Genomic DNA, 22,278 nt, shown 5'->3' with positions numbered 1-22,278 from the left:
ACATATCGCCATTTATACAGATTTTTATCCATTCAAGTAGAGATAACTTGGCCCTAAGCCTTGCTAAATGTTTGCAAAATAGACAACTGCATATAAAAAAGAGTAAAAGTGTCAAAGAAAGCCCACATTTAAAAGATATCAATGTATCCAACTACAACCTATCTTACGGCCTATATACTTGGACAACTAAGTGCTCAAGAAGTTAGCTTCTGCACTCTTAACTTCCTAAATCATAGTAAGTCTATCCGAATTTACTGAGATTCAATCTAATAAGTAAGAGGAAAATTAACTGATATCCAATCCTATTTTTGAGGACTTTGGAAGAAAAAAGAAAACTGAAAGAACCATTAGTGCTCTGCCCCTGGTCCCTAAAATGTGGCTTAATGATGTGGTGATCACATTACCAGCTCTGATTGTACCACCAATTATAATTTTGAAGTGAAGGGTTTTTTTCCTTTCACATCCCAATTTACAATCTACTAACACCTTGAAAAAAAGGCTGTGGCAGTGGTGGCTCCACTCCATGGAGATCGCTGATGGTTAAGTAGAGAGAGAAAACATTTATTTTCTACCCTCTTATAATAAAATATTATTAGACATAAACATGCCCAAACCAGGCATTTTGCTAAGACTTAGAATAATGAAATAACTTTTTTTTTGAAAAGAGGAAATACACACATTAAAAATGAATTACTTTTTATGCCAGAACAAGGGCTGATTGGAAAACTCTAACCAGAATTACGATCTGGACAGCGTAAAACTTATAGACGATCAGCCCGCAAAGATGACTTGAAGCTGCAAAGATTCTTGATCAAAAAAGGTATTTCACACATACATACACATCAAAAAATGGATTTTAAAAATAATTATTCTAACGTTTTAGAAGCAGATGCTTTCTAATATATTTTTCCACTTTAATGTCAGTATCGTTTCCCCCCCAATCTTCTTTAAGACCTGCATTTTGCCAAATGCTGAATCACCAACACGATTTTCATAAATATAACTGCAACGGTTGGAAAGAGAATGCAGTATCACTATGGTTTTTAGTATTGCTATGGAATGAACTGCAACTGGGTTATTCTGAGGAATCTCTTTGTATAATGCATCTGTCGTACATATTTCTCTGATTAATTGAGCACTTCTGTGCATAGACAGATCTGTCTTTTATTAGCACTGAAATTTTAAAAATCTACATGGTAAATTGATGGATTTGTTAACATCTTGATCTGAGAGTTTTAAGTCATTACATATTTAATCTTAACAATTCAGCTATATGTGGTTATCCAGAAATTCACTTTTTCCTTCTGAGCCTTTTCCCAGTCATTTTTATCAATTTTTAAGCCATGCATTTTACTTTTGCCTGTCTACAGTAAGTTATTACGAAAAGCTATCCAAGAAAAGAGTCAAAAGTCCCCATCAAATTATACTTGCAGTGACTTTTAATCTGAGATAATTTAAAGAACATCTTTTCATTTTAAAGGGTATAGAATAATTTTAATAATTTTAGTGTGGCATAACATATAATGAACTGTACATATTTAATGTGCATAATTTGACAAGTTTTGACATATGTATGCATAGTGAAATCCTCACCACATTCAAGATAATAAGCATATCTATCACCTCCAAAGTTTCCTCAGGACACTTTTAATCTCTCCCTTCCATCTCTACTCACATTTCCTTTCCCCCACCCCCAGAAAACCAGAAATCTATCATTAAATATTAGTTTGTACCTTCTAGGATTTTATGTAAATAGAATGAAAATCTATCCCAGTACAAGTATACTATTTTATTTTGTCTGGCTTCTTTTACTTGGCCCAATTATTCTGAGATTCATCCATGTTGTTGCACATATCAACGGTTCATTCATTTTTATTGCTGAACAAATATTCCATCATATGGATGTAACACAATTTGTTTATTCATTCACCAACTGATATGATTTGGGTTGTTTCCAGTTTTTTGGTATTACAAATGAAGTTGCTATGAACATCTGTAAATAGGATTTTGTGTAACCCTACGTTTTGATTTCTCCCAGCGGGGAATAATTTTATTATAAGATGGGTGCGCTTTATCTTTCTCAAGGACTACAAACCCGTTTTTCAAAGTAGTTGTACCATTTTACACTTCTACTGGCAGTGTACGAGAGTTTCAGTTTTCTATTCTTGCCAATACTTGATAAAATCAGATTTTTAATTTTAGATATTCTAATAGATGTACAGGGGTTTTCATTTGTATTTCCCTAATTGCTAATAATGCTGAGCATCTTTGCATGTGCTCATATACCATGACTTCTTTGATAAAATATTCCAATCTTTCCCCATCTTTAATTGATTTATTTTTCTTATTCTTTAATTCTGAATGTTCTTTATATATTTTTGATATAAGTCTTTTATTGTGATTTGCAAATAAGGCTTTCCCAAGTAGCTGGGACTACAGGCACCCACCATAACACTCGGCTAAATGTTACAGTACTTTTACATCTTGTTTGCTCTATCATTATTTTTGTCTATTTCTAATTTTACCAAATTTTAATCAGAAAACATACATGGTCACTTATGTAAAAATTGTGTGAATATTTCAAAGGAGCATATATTTTCTATTTGAATATAAAAATATGTAATTATTAAGTTGTTTGTTAATTGGCTATTTACATCCTTTATATATTTCTATTTGATCTGTTGTCTTCTAATGAAAGGCTAAATTCCTCTACTAATTAGAGATCTACTGAATTCTTTTTGTGCTGTAGTGTCACAGCTCACAGTAACCTCCAACTCCTGGGCTTAGGTGATTCTCATGCCTCAGCCTCCCGAGTAGCTGGGGCCACAGGCACCCTCCACAACACCTGGCTATTTTTTGTTGCAGTTTGGCATGGCCGGGTTTGAACCCATCACCCTCGGTAAATGGGGCCAGCGCCCTATACACTGAGCCACAGGCACCACCTGGATCTACTGAATTTTTTATACTTGGTAGTTTCAGCTTCATATAGTTTAAGGATGTAGTTAAGGCCAGATGCGGTGATTTACACCTGTAATCCTAGCACTCTGGGAGGTTGAGACAGGTGGATTGCTCAAGCTCAGGAGTTTAAGATAAGCCTAAGGAAGAATGAAGTTCCATCTCATTTAAAAAAAAAAAAAAAAGCTGGGCTTTGTGGTGTATGCCTATTAAACAGGGGGACAGTTCACTGTCCCTCAGACGGTTGGAGGGCTGGACTGCAGGCCCCAGGACGAGTCAGCTGCTAGCAGGACAGGCAGCAGTGGCAAAAACACCCAGAGGGCCGGATAAATGTCCTGGGGGTGGGGGTTGGGGGGTTTGCATGTAGCCTGCACGCAGGCCATGGTTTGGGGATGCCTGAATGTAGTTAAATATTTGAAGGTTCATGTTTTAGATATCTTAGTATATCAATATGAAATCTTTCTGTATTCTACTTAATGAAGTTGGCTTGGAGTTCCAATTTACCTGATATTAATATTACTTTAAGCACTTTGTTTTCTATGACTTTTTGTAAAATATCCTTTCCATCTCTTTATTTCTACCTTACAGCAGAGGTTCTCAACCTTCCTAATGCTGCAACCCTTTACCACAGTTCCTGTGGGTCGCGACCCCCAGGTTGAGAATCTCTGCCTTACAGTATCTTTATGTTGAAGTGTCTTTTGTTGCCATAAATGGCTGGATGTTATTTTTATGCCACCCATTTTATAATGAAAAGTGAACATAATCTAGATTTACATTTATTGAGAGTATTACTACACATTTACACACATAGATACATACATTTTCATTTCCCTTAACTTTGTGTTGATTGTTTTGTTTTCTCTCTGTCACTTCTTTCTTAAATTTTGCTGAATTTACAAAATATTGCTTGCTTTTTCTCCTCATGGTGCATTTCCTTTCTCCAAAAATTACATTCTTTAAAAAAATTTTTTATCATGGAAAAAAATTCATGCAATATAGATAATGCAAAATTTGTATTTGATCCCAGTGAACTCTCTCTCTCACTCCATGGCCTAAGATAATTTATTAAATGAGCTGAATATGTAAACTTGAAGTTCTTCAAACTGCGTATATATATATCATCCTGTTTTTAATATCATGTTTACCCTTGCCCTTGAAACACATATTTAAGTTTCAATTTTTCTTTTTCTAAATTACAACCTATATGCTAAATAAGAACATAATATACTTTTCATGCTTTTTTACCCAACCCTGCCATCTTTCGTGAAATCAGAAATAACACTATCTGGGGAGTGTGTGTGTGTGAATGTGTACGTGTGAAAGAGAGATTATAATTAATGGTTTCTTTTTCTTCACAATATGTCTAGGTTGGTTCTTTTCTTAATTATACTTGATATTCAGAGGGCTCATTAAATCTGAATATTCTCTTTTTCATATTCGAGCCTTTTTCCTTAACATTTTTTTTGGTAATTTTATCTCCTCTCATTTATTTTTTCTCTCCTTTTAGAGATTTAGAGGGATGCTGGAACTTTTGTAACCATTTACTCTGTCTCTTAAGTTTTCTCCCATACTTCCCAAGTACTCTTTTTGCATGGCACTAAGGAAGTTCCCTAACTCAATGTTTAGTTTCCCTAATTTACATCTGAGTTGTATTAATGGACATTTCATTTTTAGTTTTAAAGTTAAATCTTAAATTCCTAAGCTCTATGCTTGATTCTGTTTCGTGAACACAAAACCTTTCTATATCTCTCTGAGTGTCTTCTTCTGATAACTCTATTACCTCTAGGTCCTTGAATATTTTCTCTTCTGAGGTTTCATTGGGTATCTTTCTTTCATGGTGTTGATTTTCTTCATATGGTATGTCATATGCTCATCTTTTGTTTGGGAACCTCTGTTGTCAGCTCTTTTGTTTACCATTGACTGTTCCCAGTGATTAATGGGGACAGACAAGTGGCTTCTCTCCTATGTGTGTGGGCTTTCTAACCCACCTGGCAGTCAGTACACGACTAAGGCACTGCCCTACCTCTCTGGGTCTAGCACCCACACTCAAGGATTTAGTTTGTGGGTAAACACAGCTGCTATCCACGATTTAACACAAGGAGAAAAGAAAAATAAAGGCACAGCTCCAAATGTAGAGCTCCAATTAATAACTCTGATGAACTCTTTAACAATCCCGGTGAATTCCTCTTCTATTTCATGTTTGCATTGTCTGCACCTCAAGCTCGGTCTTGCTCCCCTTCCTTTGTTATAGATTTAAATCTATTTTTGTTGTAAGTTTCTTATTGTTTGTTTTCTGATAATTTTTGTCATATCATAGAATTCTGATGAGGGAGAATAGACACGTATAAAAATCTTTTTTTTTTTTTAAATCTTTTTTTAAAGATAAAATCTTTAAAAACTTTCAATCATTTAAGTTGCTTAAATTTAAAGGCTTCACGTTCGTGTATTAAAAATGATAATTAACTTTACATAATAAATTCTTTGCATTATTACCTCTCACAATAATGCCATAAATATTGGTGAATTTCAAGATAAAAATGATCAAGCATTTTCAATAGAGTCTTAACTTCGGGCCTTCAGAAATTAAAAGCAACAAATTTGTCATGTCTCAGAACAACTCTACCCAGATCTGTTTTATGCAGCCTCAGATGTCAGAAAATTGACCTGATCTGGTAAGTGATAAGCAGCTACAGACAGATTATCTCTTCAATAGTTGTCACGCTGTTATCACAATTATAGAAATCTAGTGAAGTTTAATTTTTTCTGAGAATTGCTAAAATCATTATGCCCAACACAACCTCCCCACCCAAACATCTCAACAAATGGGCTCAGAGGATCGTGCGTGTGTGTCTCCACACACGTGCATGGCAGGGCAGGGACCATATCCCTCAGGACCTGGCATGCAGTTGGTATTCATGAAACATTCACTGAAATGAGTTAACCAGCAATAGCAAAACAACATTTTGCTTCTGAAGGGTGTAGCCTTACTCTAGTGTCTTGGGTCATAATTTGGCAAACTTTTCTCCAGCCTGAGAGCGCTGATATAGGTATTTTTATACATGTTTTTATCAGTAGTTTTCAAGTACAGTGACCCCTTAAGACAACAGGGTGTGTTGTTCAATGCTTTATATCTTTCCAATCTTGTCTGACCCATAAACCAAACCCACCCCCATGACTTCTGTCCCAATTGTCCCTTTTCCTAGACTCTCCCTCCTCTGTAACATCGCTTGTCCTTTTCATATGATCCTAATCGCACCTTGTACTATATCCTGTCACAGCATTTATCACACCAGACTATAAGGCTTCTCACAGTAAGCAGCACAGTGATGAGGAACTTTCATTTAGTATTCATTGCTATTTTATGTATATAGGTATATATATACTCTGCCTCACACTATATACAAAGAAAACCTTTCAGATTTATCCAAATGTCTCCTTCTCCAAAAAAATAAAAATTGTTGAGGAAGTCAGGATTAAAGAAAAATAAGGCAAACAATGCTATCTAATCCTGCTGAGTAGTTAAAGCAGGCTCTATGATTTGTAGGGGCCAAAGCAAGGTAGATAACTAAGAGTTTAGTATCTACTAAAGATACTACAATAAAAATCAACTACTTCTGTTATACTTAAACAGGAGTAGGAGTATAGTTATAAGCTTCTTCGGCTGCTGGAAAAGAAAGCAGGCTTGGAAAAGGGAAGGGCCTTGCCCAGTGTCCAATGGCTTGTTTTGTTAAGAGGAAAATACTGATCTCCTGACTTCCAGTGCTGTTGCTGCAATACCACACTGAAACCAAATACACAATGAAAATTAGTTGCTATTATGGCAATCCCTGGGAGAAACAGAAATACTTATTCCCTTGTGAGGAATAGTAAGTTAAACTAAAAACCCAACACAAATGTTCTCTAAGGAAGTTTGGTAGAGCTGGAATATACGAAGTGACCTGATTGCTCTTGAAGAGGAAACAGCGCTATAGCAGTAACCTTCTGAGGGACATGAGATCCCCACTACTGGGGGGTGGAAAGGTCAGTTAACTAGTTTCTAGAATATTCTATATGTATATATAGTCTTAGAAGAAGTAGACTGTTAACTGCTATACTAGACTATGACTGAGAAGACAGATTTTTAAAAATTTCCTAGGGCATTTTTCCAGAAGAAAACAAAAATTAAGGTCAGGTCTACATCAGCCAGTAACAGACTTCTGGGCCCCTAGATTCATTTATTTGGCTCTACTGACTGTTTGGCTCAGTTTTCCCTTAGCAAGTGTAAAAAACGCTTGAACACCACCACCCTGGGATCCTGTTCAACCAATTCAGATAGCTGTGGCCTTTTAACTCACATCCAAGTGACTTGGCTTCATACCAATATCATTTCCCCTAGTAGAGCATAAGCCTAAGTGAGAAAGTACACAGCACAGGGAGCCAGGAGTTAACTGGCTGTTCCCATTCCAGAAAGACCTGGTTCTTTTCCTAGATAAGGAAACAATACTATATCAAGAAGTTGTGATCTTTCAATATTACATATCACACTAGATCCATGACTATAAAAAGAGAATTAGTCAAAATACCACCATCTATTCTTGAATTATCTCTCTGAGGAGCTTTAGACAATGTAACTTTTCTCTTCCAGCCCAATCCCTTGGGAAATAAATAGAGGTGATTTATTAAAACTTAACATTTTACAGATAAGAAAATAACAAGTTCAAATGCAGAGAGTGGCAGCGGGTCTTGCGGCTATGCTATCCTTGCTAAACTACACTTCCTCCTTATGTTGTGCCCCCATACAGAACATGCACATTTACTTGTTGTAGGTGCCGGTGATTTACTTATAGCATAGTCATAAGGTATTTTGTGGACGTGGCCTTAATTGAGCCCACCTACACTGACATTTTCCTTTGCCTGGGACACGTTTTCTTTCCACTTCTCCCATACACACCCATGTCTGTACACGTCTAAAACAGTTTTCAAATGGCAAGCTATGCTCTGCTACACCAGCAAGACATGTCTACAACTCCACCTGTCCCTCAAAGCAACACAGCCATAATAACCTTTGCAAATCTCTCTGCCTATATATTTTTTCTAATATACTACCTAGTTATTGGTTTATATTGTCTTGATTCCTCTGTCTGTACAATGTGCCATGAATTTAACCTAATCTCAGAGCCAGTGATTAGGTTAAATTCATCAGTATTTTACTGGATTTTTTTTTTTAACATCATTGGAAGGGAAAATGCACAATATGCATAGGACTTTGAGAACATGTAAGATGAAGGGCTATTCTGCCCTCCAAAGCAAGATTTGATAAAAGGAGACACTGAAGGAAGAAAGCTCTATTGTAATGAAAGATATCAAATGGCCTAGGTACAAAAGACAGAATTTAAAGGAAATGGGCAGCAGTGCCCCCTGAGTTGCCTATCGAGAAGTCTGTCCTGTACAGTTTCTGGAGAAATTAAGAAATGCAAATAGCCTGGACAGATTAACAGCATCCAAAGATAACTAGCAGGAAACAAACAGCACCTTTCACTATGAGAAGGCGTATTCCTTCAGGCAAACAAAGAAACAGGACAGAGTCAACATCTGTTTCATATAACAGCTTGGCTGCTGAAAGAAGTAACCTTTTAAAAAAATGGCTTAGCTGACAATCCACAAAAATCATTCAATCACTATTGCGTGGACTGAAGTAAACGTGTAAATGAACACAACTTGCACTTTCCGCACTGCGCTCACTGCCTTCTAAAAAAGACTTGTCTTTTCTTTAGAGGGGAAAAAGTAAAGTACAAACAAAAATCTCTGTGAACTTTTTCCCTTTTGATTGACAACCAGCAGCAATGAACAATGAATGGCAAAAGATAGCTAACCGCTTTCCAGCTTGTCTCTGCCTTTCCCAGTGTCAGTTGTGAAGACGTGGCTGCCAAAGAGTATCCTGGATGAGGATGGCGGCCAGAATGGGGGGATGGGGAGACAAGTCAGACATAACTCGTGAGAATATCAGACGACGAAAACAAGTCATCTGAAAAAACCGATTGTGGTTCTAGAATTAGGTCAGGGAATATTACGATGTCTAGATCCTCATCAATAAATAATAACAAACCAAACATCTTAAGAAATAAAACTTTTGTATCTGGATTCTATCAACTCACATATAAAATTTCAAATCAAGAGAAGAGCATCCATGAGTATATAAAAACCTGTTCATAGATTTAAGAACTGGAAATTTCTAGAATAAAAAATTGTGAGAGCTGTGGTGTCTGTCCAGGTCAGCTACATGGCTGAGGCTTCACTTGCCTTAATAAGGTGGCTGTAAGTACGTGAGTTAAATAAATAACGAAAGCAGTTCACAGGCAGTGATAGAAGAGAGTTTTCAGGTGAAACCTGAAAATAGAAGGAGAGGTGATAAGGTGGAAAGGGACAAAAATCATCTAATAAACTCATGTGAAATGCCAAAACTGTGCTAGGCAATGACAGAGTGACGTCCCTCCCCGACGGCGTCTCAGTTTAAACAGGTATAGCATGATGAAGGAAAGATCGCCTTGCTTAAGAGGGGAAAAGACCACGAAGAGAAAAAACAGCCAATATGTGACTTGTGTTGTATTTGGACCTTTGGAAAAAGGCTTTATTGAAAGATGTCCTTTGTGGGGAGGGCAAGTGACAGCATAATCATCATAAAAGTAAATCTTCCCTAATGTTAGCTGTGGGCCAAGCAAACTCTCAGTACTGCATTAATTAATTTAGTGTTCATAGGATTGTATGATGCAGGGACTATGATTACCACATTTTACAGACAGGGAAATAAAGATACAGGAAGGTGGACATGTTTGGTATCATACAGAATGTCTGGGCTTTGAAACAAGTCACTAGGAGGGAAGAACATTCTTTGAAAGTATAATACATATGTCCATCAAGGATCCTTGCTAGCTGTCTTGTATAACATCCAGAAAAATAAAAATAATCCAGAGCAGGACAATCACAGTAATTAAAACTAAAAGAGAAGAGATTTGGACTAGCTTTACCAAAAACCTACTGAATGAAAAGAATATGTAAGGGAAAAAAGATCCCTGAGCAAATAAATACTATGGGAATGTCCTTTATAGGAATCAGAACTAACACTTGCCTTGCTGAATGGTATTAGAAAACTCCTTTGGGAAAATGGAATGGACTAGCCTAAAAATTTGTTCTAGGCCTATAGGAAATAACAGTTGGGTTTAGTTAAGGAGAAGGAGAACTACACAAGAGATTTCACTGGTGTCTCTTTCCTGGTCTATGCAGAAACAGTGCTTGCCTTGACCTTGCAACCACCACGACTTTCTAGAACTGAGCCTGGCACATAATATGTGCTTGGTAAATATTTGCTAAATGAATGATTAGCGAGAACAAAAGAATATGAAAATGAAATGTTTGTAGATGGTTCTAGACAGTTTGGAAAGTAAAGGTAAGACTTTGATTCAGAAGGCAATCATAAAGAAATCAAAAGAGGGAAGCACGGCTACAGCACCAAGAGTCAGAGTCACAACAGAACAAGAGCTTGATCTGAAAGATCCCTACGTGAGAAGTGAGAGAGAACATGAATAATCAAAGCAATTGCAGTAATTGGAGATTAATTCCTATAAAAGTTTTTGAGCAGAGAGCAAGGTGCTCAGGTTTTTTCACTATGATGTTTTATCAATACATTGTTATTGAAAAAAGAATACTAACATATGAAGACTGTAGATCATGCAGACAATAGTGACAAAGCAGCAGCAGACACCAGCTCTTCTCCTGCACCGGGCACTGGGGAAAACGCATGTGTGGAAAGTACACCAATGAAGCCCAAGTGCTCAGACCGAGCCCCACTCGTTTTCCAAACAACCTCGGTCAAGTCATTCAATCTCTCTGTGTCTTGGTGTCTGGTGTCTTATGATCTGTGAGATACAATAGCATTTACTCTCTAAGCATGAAGTTGCAAAGATTAAATGAGAGCCTGTGAGGGGAAAGACAAGGGAATAAAGGAAAGAAAAGAAAAAGAAAACTCAAGGGTTCCAATTTCACATAAAGATAAGCTCAATCACTACAGCCTGCTGGGGGTGACAAGGCATTCCTAAAACAGCAAAACAGAACTAGCCCATCCTACCATCAGGCTGAACTGTCTCTGTGACACACCTATATTTTCCACTTACATTTCCCCCCTAATTTCATTACTTTCAAAAACTGCATTGATTTCCTATGTTTCTTTTCATGAAGGTCTCCACCACTTAATCATAGGTTCTTGAAGACAGGGTCTGTGTCTTAGTGTTTTTTTCTCTCAGCCCCTAGGATCATGCTATACACACAATTAATTAAGATAGAATAATTGAGTGAACAGTAGAGAAACATCACACGAGAAGGCATTGATGTGAATGAGAATTATAAGAATTTTTAAGTGGAAGATACGGAAATACTTTGGTAAAACAGAAAACTGATAAAAGCAAAGAATTACCTATCTATATATGTTACACACATTTAACACACATGTAATACACACAAAAACATGTGTGTGTGCAAACATGTAGCTTAATATTAAGATCCTCCAAAAGTGACTCTCCTTAAATTTGGCTGCATTACACATTATTAGTTCAGCTCACAGCATTTCTTTCTACTAGAAAATGAGCATAAGTTCATGCCTTTTCCTGTTTATCACTTTGAAAAAGTGATAAATTTAACTTAAGGTTGGGAAGGATAATGAAAGAGAACCTTGGAACTATCTGAAACGGGTAGAGGAAGGATGTTAGCAGGAAGGAAAAGGAGTCACACCATTCTCCTGAAGTGAGCCCAAGAAAAGAACCACCTTGAAATTCCTCATTAAGACTTCATCACTGCCTTGGTTCTGAATCTCGGCCTATCTTTACCACTTATCTTCTTGAGTTTCTTCCTTGAATCTAGAATTTTCCCTAGTATTGACAACCAGATTGAACACTGACTAATCTGTCTTGGGAGCAGCCCTTCACTGGTGAATAAAGGTTTCATACCTTCACAGACTGATCCTTAAACACTCAACTCTTCCCTTCCAAACTTAGAAAGTCTTGGTGAAGCAACTCCCTCACAATTTGATTTCAATAGGTCATAATTCTCCCTAAATTCCCTACACCTGACACTGAGATGACCCTCTTAGCATCTAAGATACACCCTAAATCCTAGGAAAGTTAGACTTTCTTTATCTGTGGCAGCACCTAAAGTGTTCTTGGTTGAGGCATAACCTGGTACCTCGTATTTTAAAATATTTAAATAAATGAACAAAAGAACCACCAAGGAATCAACTCCCTCTACTGTTTGCCTCTGAGTATAGGACACAGGACACAAAATCAGATTCTATTCAGAAAGTTCCCTCCTTAAGACAGTTTCCAAATTCTATTCAGAAAGTTCCCTCTTTGAAATAGTTTCTCAGCTGAAAACAAAGGTATTAAAGATGGTGGTTGGCAGGGGTGTGGGGATGGGAGTGGCTAAAGTATCTACACTTATGTTAGAAATTTGATCTTTAATATTAAAGCATGCCACAACCCCACATATCAGTTTAGAGCTAATATATCTGCTCTACTCTCTGAGACTCTTTTACCTATACCTCTTGATCTTATTTCAGAATAGATACAAATGAAAACATTACCACCAAAGCCTAAGTTATCTTCTCCATTGTAATTGTAGCTATTTAGCTATTTTAGCATTTTAGCCATTGTAATTTTAGCTATTTAGCTATTTTAGCATTGTAGCTATTGTCAGGGCAGAGTTCTTTCTGCAAAATCAAACCATGAACAGACCTAGTCCCACCTTATAAACCCCTAGTCCTCTAGCCTCACCTTTCATTCTACTGAATTTCAGGCACACACAGCCAAGATTATAAACTCCTTGAAGTGTTCACTTTTTAAAAATTGTCCAGATACATTCATTATTTCTTCCAATTTCATATATAATAAATGCCTTACTGATTAATCACTAATTTCTTACATGTTCAAAAAAAGTTTTGTGTCCGTCATACTGACTTAATGATAAAATACTAATTACCAACCATATTTAAAACCAATAGAATTCATGGAAATGCTTGAACCACATATATATTTTTTTTCTGAGATAGGGTCTCACCTTGTTGTCTAGGCTGGAATGTGGTAGCCAGGTTATAGCTCACTGTAACCTTCAACTCCTAGGCTCAAACAATCCTCCCATATCAGCCTCCCAAGTAGCTGAGATTACAGGTATACCCTGCTATACCCAGCTAATTGTTTAACTTTAAGATAGAAGTCTCCCTATGTTACCTAGGTGGGTCTAATACTCTTGCCCTCAAATGATACTCTTGCCTCAGCCTCCCAAAGTGCCACGAGATTACAGGCATGAGACACCATGTCCACCCTCGAAACATATGTTTTGATTCCATGGACTTTTAGAACATATTGTCTGACTTTACAATATCCATAAATAATACTATCACCAAAGAATAAATAGTCACAGAAACCACAAAGTGATATTAAAATATTCAACCTAATAGAACAGTCTTTCAAAAATTTTGCATAGAAAAGTTATTATCTCACAAGAATATTCAAGTTTTGTGATTTGAGGAATCAAAAAGACAAAGCCAAATGTCTTAAAGAAAGATTAGAGTTTTTCAATCATGGTTACTTTTAAATATTAATGCTATAAAAGCAAAAAGCAGCTACTACATAAAAAATAGACCAACAGAAGCAAACAAGTTCTACACAGTGTTCTAAAAACAGACACCTAAAAAGATCAGCCAACACTTCATTAGGTAAAAATAAGGTAGCAAACATTTTGAAAATGGCATGACGTTGCGGTTTCAAATTCATCAAACTAAATATCATTCCAACTGTGACATGTTTTAAAAGAAAATAAAAAAACCAAAACAAAACAGGGTAACGTTAATATCACAAACTGATTAAAGAGATGGAATAGAACTCTCTTCTAAGTCATTAAACTGATAATTATACTGAACTCCAAAGCACTTACCATTTTCCTGTGCCATTAGAGAATTTAGTGGGTTCACTGAATTGACCGATTTCTTTGTTAATCTATTTACATGGGTTAAGACCCTGACTGACATAAAACACAACCAAAAAACACCAGACAGAGTATAATGAAAGACTGAGTGATGTATGCTTTGGGGTACAGCCTATCTAATAAATGTGCTTGGCCAGCAAAGAACCCATCGGCAAAGATTTATTATCGAAACAAATACTTTCTAAAAAGATCTAATACAATAAAACCTGCAGTATAAATACAAGCTACTCTAAAATACAATTCTTGGCTCAGCTTCTGTAGCTCAGTAGCTAGGGCACCAGCCACATACACTGGAGCTGGAGGGTTCAAACCCAGTTCAAATCCAACTCGGGCCTGTCAAACATCAGTGACAACTACAGCAACATCAACAAAAAATAGCCAGGCATTGTGGCGGGCACCTGCAGTCCCAGCTACTTGGGAGGCTGAGGCAAGAGAATCACTTAAGCCCAAGAGTTAGAGGTTGCTGTGAGCTGTGATGCCACAGTTCTATACTGAGGGCAACATAGTGAGACCCTGCCTTGAAAAAAAAAAAAATATAGGCTCTAGGCTCAGCTCCTGTAGCTCAGTGAGCAGGGCAACAGCCACATAGCTTCAAGCCCAGCCTGGGCCTGCTAAACAATGACAGCTGCAACCAGAAAAATAACACCACAAAAGTAGCCAGGCGATATGGTGGATGCCTATAGTCCCAGCTACTCGGGAGGCTGAGGCAAGAGAATTGCTTAAGCCAAAGAGTTGCCGTTGCTGTGAACTGTGATGCCACAGCACTCTACCGAGGGGAACATAGTGACACTCTGTCTCAAAAGAAAAAAAATAATAATAAAATAAAATATAGTTCTTTGCCTTGTATAATTTGTCTTTCAATAATTACATTAAAATTGTCTTCATCTATTTCACTTAAAAATAATTTTTTAAACAAATAAAACCAGTAAGAATACTGTACAAATTGCCACTAGTAGTACAGTTCTTTGATTCGTACAAAATTAAAAAGGTTACTTAGAACTCTTTAGCAACTTTTACAACATATTAAAGAGAAGGAAGTATTTCTAGGAAATACATTATCAAAATAAAAGGTAAACAATGAATCACTTACTAGAATAAGTTAACATTTTAATTAGATATGTTAATATCAAATTAGTAAAAGTTAAGGACAGACACAGAAATGACTTTAAATGTTATACCTCCAAGCTCTTTTACATTCAAGATGGCATTCTGGAATGGCACTGCTTTTATACTAAAACCTAAAATTAGAAAACAAAAACATAAGAATTAGCAACTTAACTTTTAAATTAAAATAAGATGCTCAAATCCTCTTCTTTAGACAGAGTAAGATTCACTTTCATATCTCATATTTATACTAGAAACACGCAATTTCAAAAATAAACTGATAATCCAAAATTGTCTTCTACAATTTCTCAAAACACAGCTGTGTATTGCAGCAAAATTTAACACTATCCCCTTACTTCAAATCATTGCCTTACTCAATACACGATGCCACTCTCCGATTTCTATCAATGGTAAAGAAGACATTTTGAAACACAGAAATTTCAACGAAAACAATAAACTATAGGGCTCTTTGCATCTAATTCCAAAAGTTAATGTCCTACAATTTTTTTCTCACATAGAACTCTACAGCCCTAAAAATTAAGATACTTAAATTCTAACCATTTTATATTACAACTATATAGTATTTAATGTTAGTGTTTTCTTTAAAAGACTTGGTTGACATACCATACATACTTTTTTCTTAAAAGTATAATCATAATTACCCATTTATGCACAGGTGAGCATTTTGCAATGCATGTGATAAAATATTTCTCTTATAAAACTATATTCAGAGTATAGAGTTCTATGATTAACCGTGTATTTAGGACTTAACTATTACCATTTAAAACATTAAACCCAGGAGCAACATATGTGAGTGTGCATACACCCATACACATATACACAGGCAAATACACACACTGTGTCTTCCTGAAAAGATCCACAAGAAACTGCAACTAGTAATAACCCTCAGAAAAACTAGGGATCTCGGAGTTCTTAAGTAGGAAGGAGATTCTTTTGTATTATTTGAATGTTTTGCATGTACTTATTATTTCTTTTTTGATTAAAAGCCCCATTAATTTTTTTTTATTTCAGTCTCCTTTATTCCATGAATATTTACAGAACATCAACTACAACTATAGGCAAAACATTGACATAATCATTGAGGATAACATTGGGACAAATATATCAATTTCATGAGGAAACAAAAGCATTATCTACAAATCAATTATGAGATAAGTGTTCTCATTACCACCACTCCTAGTAAAGTTGAAGATCCTAGCTAATAGAATTATGATAACTTAAAAATCTCAATGGTTTGTAAAAAAAAATACAAATTTAATTACTTCCGAGTTACCAAGTTACTTGCAAGTTACCAAAAACAATGAAAAATTCAGCAATGTAGCTAACTTCAAAATAACTATGCAAAATCAATTATAGTCTTATGTAAAAAAGAATTACAAAATAATATTAGAAAAAGAAAGATAGCATTGTATCAGCAACCAAAATAGAAAGTACCTATCAATATAGCTTTAACAAGAGCTGTGCAACTTTTTTTTAAATACATAATCATTTACTACTTGTTTGTTATAGAATACATGAGACAAAATACAAATAGCAAACAAATTTTTTTCCTTATTATGTTTTTACCAAAGTCTAAAAAAAAAGATGACTAATATATATAAATAAAAGTAAAAAATAATTTCTAAAAAAAAAAAAAAAAGCATACCATGTCAAGTCTTATAGACAGTAGAAATAGAAATACTTCAAAATCATCATACTTAGCCAGGACACCCCTGATAGTAAAATTAGAAAAAATATAGTATTATAAAGGAGAAATTACAGACATATTTCACTGATGAATAAGGATACAACGAAAAACAACATATTGACATGTTGAATTAAAAATTGATGTTTAAGTAATATACGTTGATCAAAAAGCCCCACTAATTTTTAAAAGTTAATTTATCAGTAGTTTGGATATGCATTCATTCTATTTTAGGTGTCAAGCATTATCTAATATATACAATTACAAGGTGAATAAAACAAGTCCCCTTTTCAAGAAATTATCAACAGAGTAAAGATGGCCAACGCACACATACTTTTTTTTGAGATGCGTTAAGATAGGTGCCTGGCCAAGTAAAAAGACCTATGGAGTATGATGTGGACAAGAACAATTACTTTACATGGTTTTGGTTTGTTTCATAAAGAAGGAAATCAACGTGCACCTTGTTAGTCCAGCCTGTCCAACCTGTCTTTTGTACTCCCTTGCTGCATGTTTCCTCAGTACTTTAATAATCTACGTATTACCTACGTATTACCTTTTTTTTTAAAGTCTCCATCTTTTTTAATCACTGAATAGTATTCCATGCTATCCATATACCACAATTTTTTATTTATTTATTTTTTTACGTATTACCTTCTATCTAACACAGTATATATCAGGTAACAGTTGAAGAATTGACTTTGGAGCTGGGACTAGTTAAGACATTTGTTAACTCTGAATACGGGTAACCTGCTGGACTTGGCCTTCTCATCTAGTAGATGATAATATCTACTTCATGGGGCTTGTTAAAAGGATAATATATGTGCTGTGTTTATCACAGGGCTCAGTTCACAAAAAGCACACAATATGCAATTGTTGGCATTATGTTTTAACATATGTTTTTCTTGTGGATAATTTAATCAATATTTTTTGCCTCCTATTAAAAACTTGGGTGCTGGGCATGAGGTGGGATCCCACCTACTGTGCACATGGTGAGGGTCTATAACACACCTCCTGGGTGAGGGGCTTTTCTACAAATGGAACCTTACCCTGAAAGTGAGAACAATGTAACCTAAATATTGTACCCTCATATTAGTTTGAATAAAGTTTTAAAAAATTCTGGGTGCTCATTTATTCATCTAAATGCTTAGTTGGAGCTGTGGAAGTTATTACTGAATAATAAGTACATTTTTGTAGTGATAGAAGTATCAACAGTTGAAATCTGCTGCACAGGAAGTACAGGAAATGTCCACTGGGCCCTCTAAGAATCTTCCCAAACATACCCTTCCTTTATAGATTTAATGCAGATTAATACAGTCAGCATAGCATTATGTTTAATGGTGCATGAAGTCACTGAATCTTTGTAAAATAGCAGGAGGAAAGAGGCGGCAGTCCCATGTGTCTGAGACAGTGGCGTGATCCTAGGCCTGCAAGAAAGCCTCTCCAGGTGTCTGGCCTCTGGGAAATTAAGGAATGTCAGTGCCAATCATAATACTCTTGCTGGCACCAATGTTTGCCTGCAGGAGACTTGGATGCTTCATGTATCTACCTACCAAACATGGGTATTACATGGATTAAAAGGCAATAATTGTGAAATCCAAAAAACGAAACACCCTCTGCAAATACTAAGCAATCTAGTGGTGGTTATGTTTGGGACAACTTGAGTATGGATTTTCTATAGAAGTAGGACAGGCACAGGCTCAAATTCTGAAAAGGAAACAGAAGATACCAAGTAATATTTAATCTGCTTTGATTCTTTAAAAGCTGACACTATACAGACACCCAAAGAGAGTAATATCCTTCCAGAAATGCTGCACCTACATGTGAAATACAACTTTTAAACTTTATTAATCCAACAGGCAGATTGTATCACTGTTACTGTCTTTAAATACTTGCAGTCTTCATAGTAAGTTGATTGCAAAAATATCTTCAAATGTTCCCACTAAGGAAAGTAATGTAGGAATGTTATTTATAAGCATATAAATGTTTCTGTAGACTGCTCAAATGTTTTCTCTCCAAATAGAATATGTGTGGCTAGATTTATACTGCAAAGGTATATGCAGTATATATGAGGTCAATTCAGTTTGTGAACTCAACCTAGAAAAAGTGCTACATACCTCATTGCTGAGTATCACTACGATCACCAGATGGCCAAGGGAAGCACTTTGAAGATAACCCTAGTGTCATGCAGCAATGATGTAATGTAGCTCTTTTTCTAGGACAAGTTCACGAACTTAATTGTCTGAGCTTGTACAGCTATCCATACTGCTGTATTTTTTTTACAGTATACCTGTAGCAATTAGTGTTCAGAGGATAAAGTCTAGATAATTGAAAAAATAAGAAAATGTAGTACTCATGGTAGAAATACGATTTTTTCCTATTTCAAATGTTTGCAAGGATTAAATGAAACTAAAAATTTAAAGCCACATTATTTATGTCTGTCCCGTAGCTAGACTGCAAGGATCCACATGGAGAAAACACGTATAGTATATGCTGTATGTCAGTGCTTGACACATAAAAGGATTTCAAGATTGTTTAAAGATCTGTGCTATGGATTTACATCTATTTCCTAATTTCATTGTTAAAACAGTTCTAAAGTTAATGTTGGTACTACTATCCTAAGAAGAAAATAAAGTGTGTGTGTGTGTGTGTGTGTGTGTGTGTGTGTGTGTGTTTGGGGGGAGGGGTGTGTTAAATAGCTTGCTGAAGGTACTAAGTGGTATATTCAAAACTTGAACAAACCTAGATCTCATCACCAGAGCCCTACGTGATAGGGCTCCATAAACCAACAAGCTGATAGATTAATACTATTTTGTATGAAAGGCAAACAGGCAAATTTACGAGGCAAATACACCTATGCCTAGTCAACCCAGTAGTTTACTTTCCCTTCCTGTTTAGAAATAATCCAAAAACTAGGAACCCAAGTAAGTATTCTCAGGTCTACATAACATTTTTTTATTAATAGAATAGAAATGATACTATAAGTTTAGAAAATACTTTTTTATAGACATTACTAATAAAATCAGGAACTTAGGAGGGAAGGGAAAATGTCCGACTTGGCAATCCATAGCCAAGACACTAGGACTGCTCTCTTGCTTCTTCAAACATCTATGTCCTCTGATGCGCTCCATGGGGAGCAGGTGCTGATGTGACAAAGCACTGTTTGTCCTAGGAGTTCCAGACACAGCTCTTAGACTCATCAGCCAATGAGTTGTGTTTTGTTTTGTTTTTTACTTGGCCTTGAATTCTCTATCTGCAAAATGAGTGGACTAGATTGGTTCTTCAAGGTTTCCTCTAAAATTAGTATTCCATTATTTATATTAAACGAGGAGGAGGAAATAACAGTAACCACTGAGTCCATCATCAATGGCCTCTATTTGGCTAACGGCCTCATGGATAGGTCTCCCTAGGCTCCATTCAAATAATTTGATGGCTGAAGACTAAGTTACACAGTCATTTTTTCCTGGCCTACCTAAGCTACATTAGCAAGACTGAAACCTCCCCTAAGATTCAACCCCACAAATTTTAATACATATATGACTTAGTAACTCTTTGGGGAAATAATTGTTTGCATAGCCTTGCAGTCTTTGTTTTGCAATCCTTAAATCCAACAAAACCTATAATACAGGGGAGATGGATGGATTTGAAATTTCTCATATGGGGAAAGCATTCCTGGAATTGTAACAAAATTAGTTTTGGGAGGAAGGTTAGTCTATTTTTATTCATTGTGTGGAACACATGAGTATTTTACTTGGACTCACAAACCGAACTCTCTTCCCCCCTTCCCAAAGTTTGCATGCATACACACAGATACTGGATGTGTGCTTCTGAAATTCCCGGTCACTCTAAGAACTGCTGAAGGGAAAGACATTCCACAGATCTGGTGGCCTTAACATGGACCAAGGGCATGATTTATGCCACAGATTTTTGTGATATTTGGACAATAGTCTAGTGAAATTTTTCTAAATATGATTTCAACATCACAAAAGGAAATTTAATCTAACTAGCATTTATAAACATAGTCCTTTAACACACGCCAAAAATTTGCCTTTCTAATTTGTTGGCTTAGCACAGTGATTTTCAACTGGTGTGCCATGGCCATCAGAGGATCTTAGGTGTGCTGCAAACATTTTTAAAGATAGTTAATTAAATTATTTCTTAAAGAAGTTCAAAGCACAGTAAGTATATTCTTTTTATTCTTTTTTTGGATTAACATAATGTAAGTGTACCAATAGAAGTTTAAATATGGGTACAAGTGTGCTGTGAGATTTAAAAATGGTTGAAAAACACAGCTAATACTAAAGATACTTACACACCTCATTCAGATTTTCATAAACATTTTCTGTATGTCTTTCAAATTGTCTGTATCTTTTTCTATTTTAATGAAATGATATACTACTTGGCATTTTTTCAAATATAGTAATATATATCCCAGAAGATATTTTCAATCCCTTTTCATTCAAAGTGTTCAGATTTTCTAGGTTGTTCTCCACAGTGCATCAATATATTATCCTAAGGCCTTTAGATTCCATTCCTCTGATTTAAAAAGAAAAAAAAGAGGGGGAAATACTTGTGTAATCTGGAGTTTAAGAACTCCTCTTATCAACAAATTCCTCGTGCATATACAGTCCAGGAATTCACTCTGGACAGAGTTCACTTTTGTTTCTACGCTAAGGTACAAGTTACCCAATTTTTCTCTCCCCACCAACAGGTCCTACTCTCTGGAGGATTTCTTGGCCGTTTGAATTTTGACAATTTAAGAACCTTTATAAAATTATGTCAGAGGTAAAAGATTGCTGAAGTTAACAATCCAATAAACTTTGGATTCCCTTTCTTTTTGAAGAAAAGGCAGACATTATTGGATGGACATATCCTTCGTATGATATGTTTTTATTTTAGATACCAACTCCCAAGGTAAATTCTCTTTTCAACTGTCCAAAACTCTTCCAACAAATACTTCATTTTTAATTGGCTTTATAATGTCAGAACATTATAAAATAGAGAAATAATTTAAAAGAATAAAACATCACTCATAATTCTGCCACAACAAAGCACATCATTACTTTTACGTGTTCTTTTCCAGTTTTTATTCAAATGCATGGTTTAATTTCAAAAATAAATGTAAGTTTAATTTTTAATTATTCTTCAATAGAAGACTGATATATAAATAAAAAAAGAAGACTATGTATTTTCCAATCTATAATGATTTTAATCAAAGTATGATAATAACAGATTTCTTTATTATGGGATGTTTAAAATCACCTTAAAGTTTTAGTTACTGTACAAAAATATTGCAAAGAATTACTCTGTTCACATAGTTTGAGAACTACCTGTTTAAAATAAATTGCCAATGGTATGTAGGTCTGAATATTTTAGTAACTTTTGATTGATAGAAATAATTGCTTTCTATGAAAAGGGACAATAAAAATCAAAGCTATCAGTAATATATGTACATACCACTGCTACTAGTCTTAGCAGCATTGAGTTTTATCATAAAGAAACAAACTTTG

At 35.5% G+C, this 22,278-nt stretch overlaps 1 protein-coding gene across 1 annotated transcript in view; it reads right to left on the bottom strand.

The window, feature by feature from the left end:
* Positions 1 to 22,278, bottom strand: part of ARL15 (ADP ribosylation factor like GTPase 15) — a 424,189-nt gene that overhangs the window by 247,906 nt on the left and 154,005 nt on the right. Inside the window, exon 3 of the mRNA XM_003782778.3 lies at positions 15,141 to 15,200. Coding sequence (XP_003782826.1) covers positions 15,141 to 15,200 — 60 coding nt within the window. The remainder of the gene's footprint in view (positions 1 to 15,140; positions 15,201 to 22,278) is intronic.

Source organism: Otolemur garnettii, unplaced genomic scaffold (assembly GCF_000181295.1).
Source record: "Otolemur garnettii isolate 467f Iridium unplaced genomic scaffold, OtoGar3 scaffold00005, whole genome shotgun sequence".
Lineage (NCBI taxonomy): Eukaryota > Metazoa > Chordata > Mammalia > Primates > Galagidae > Otolemur > Otolemur garnettii.
The sequence above is the reverse complement of the archived record's forward strand: the minus strand, read 5'-3'. Positions and strand labels throughout refer to the sequence as shown.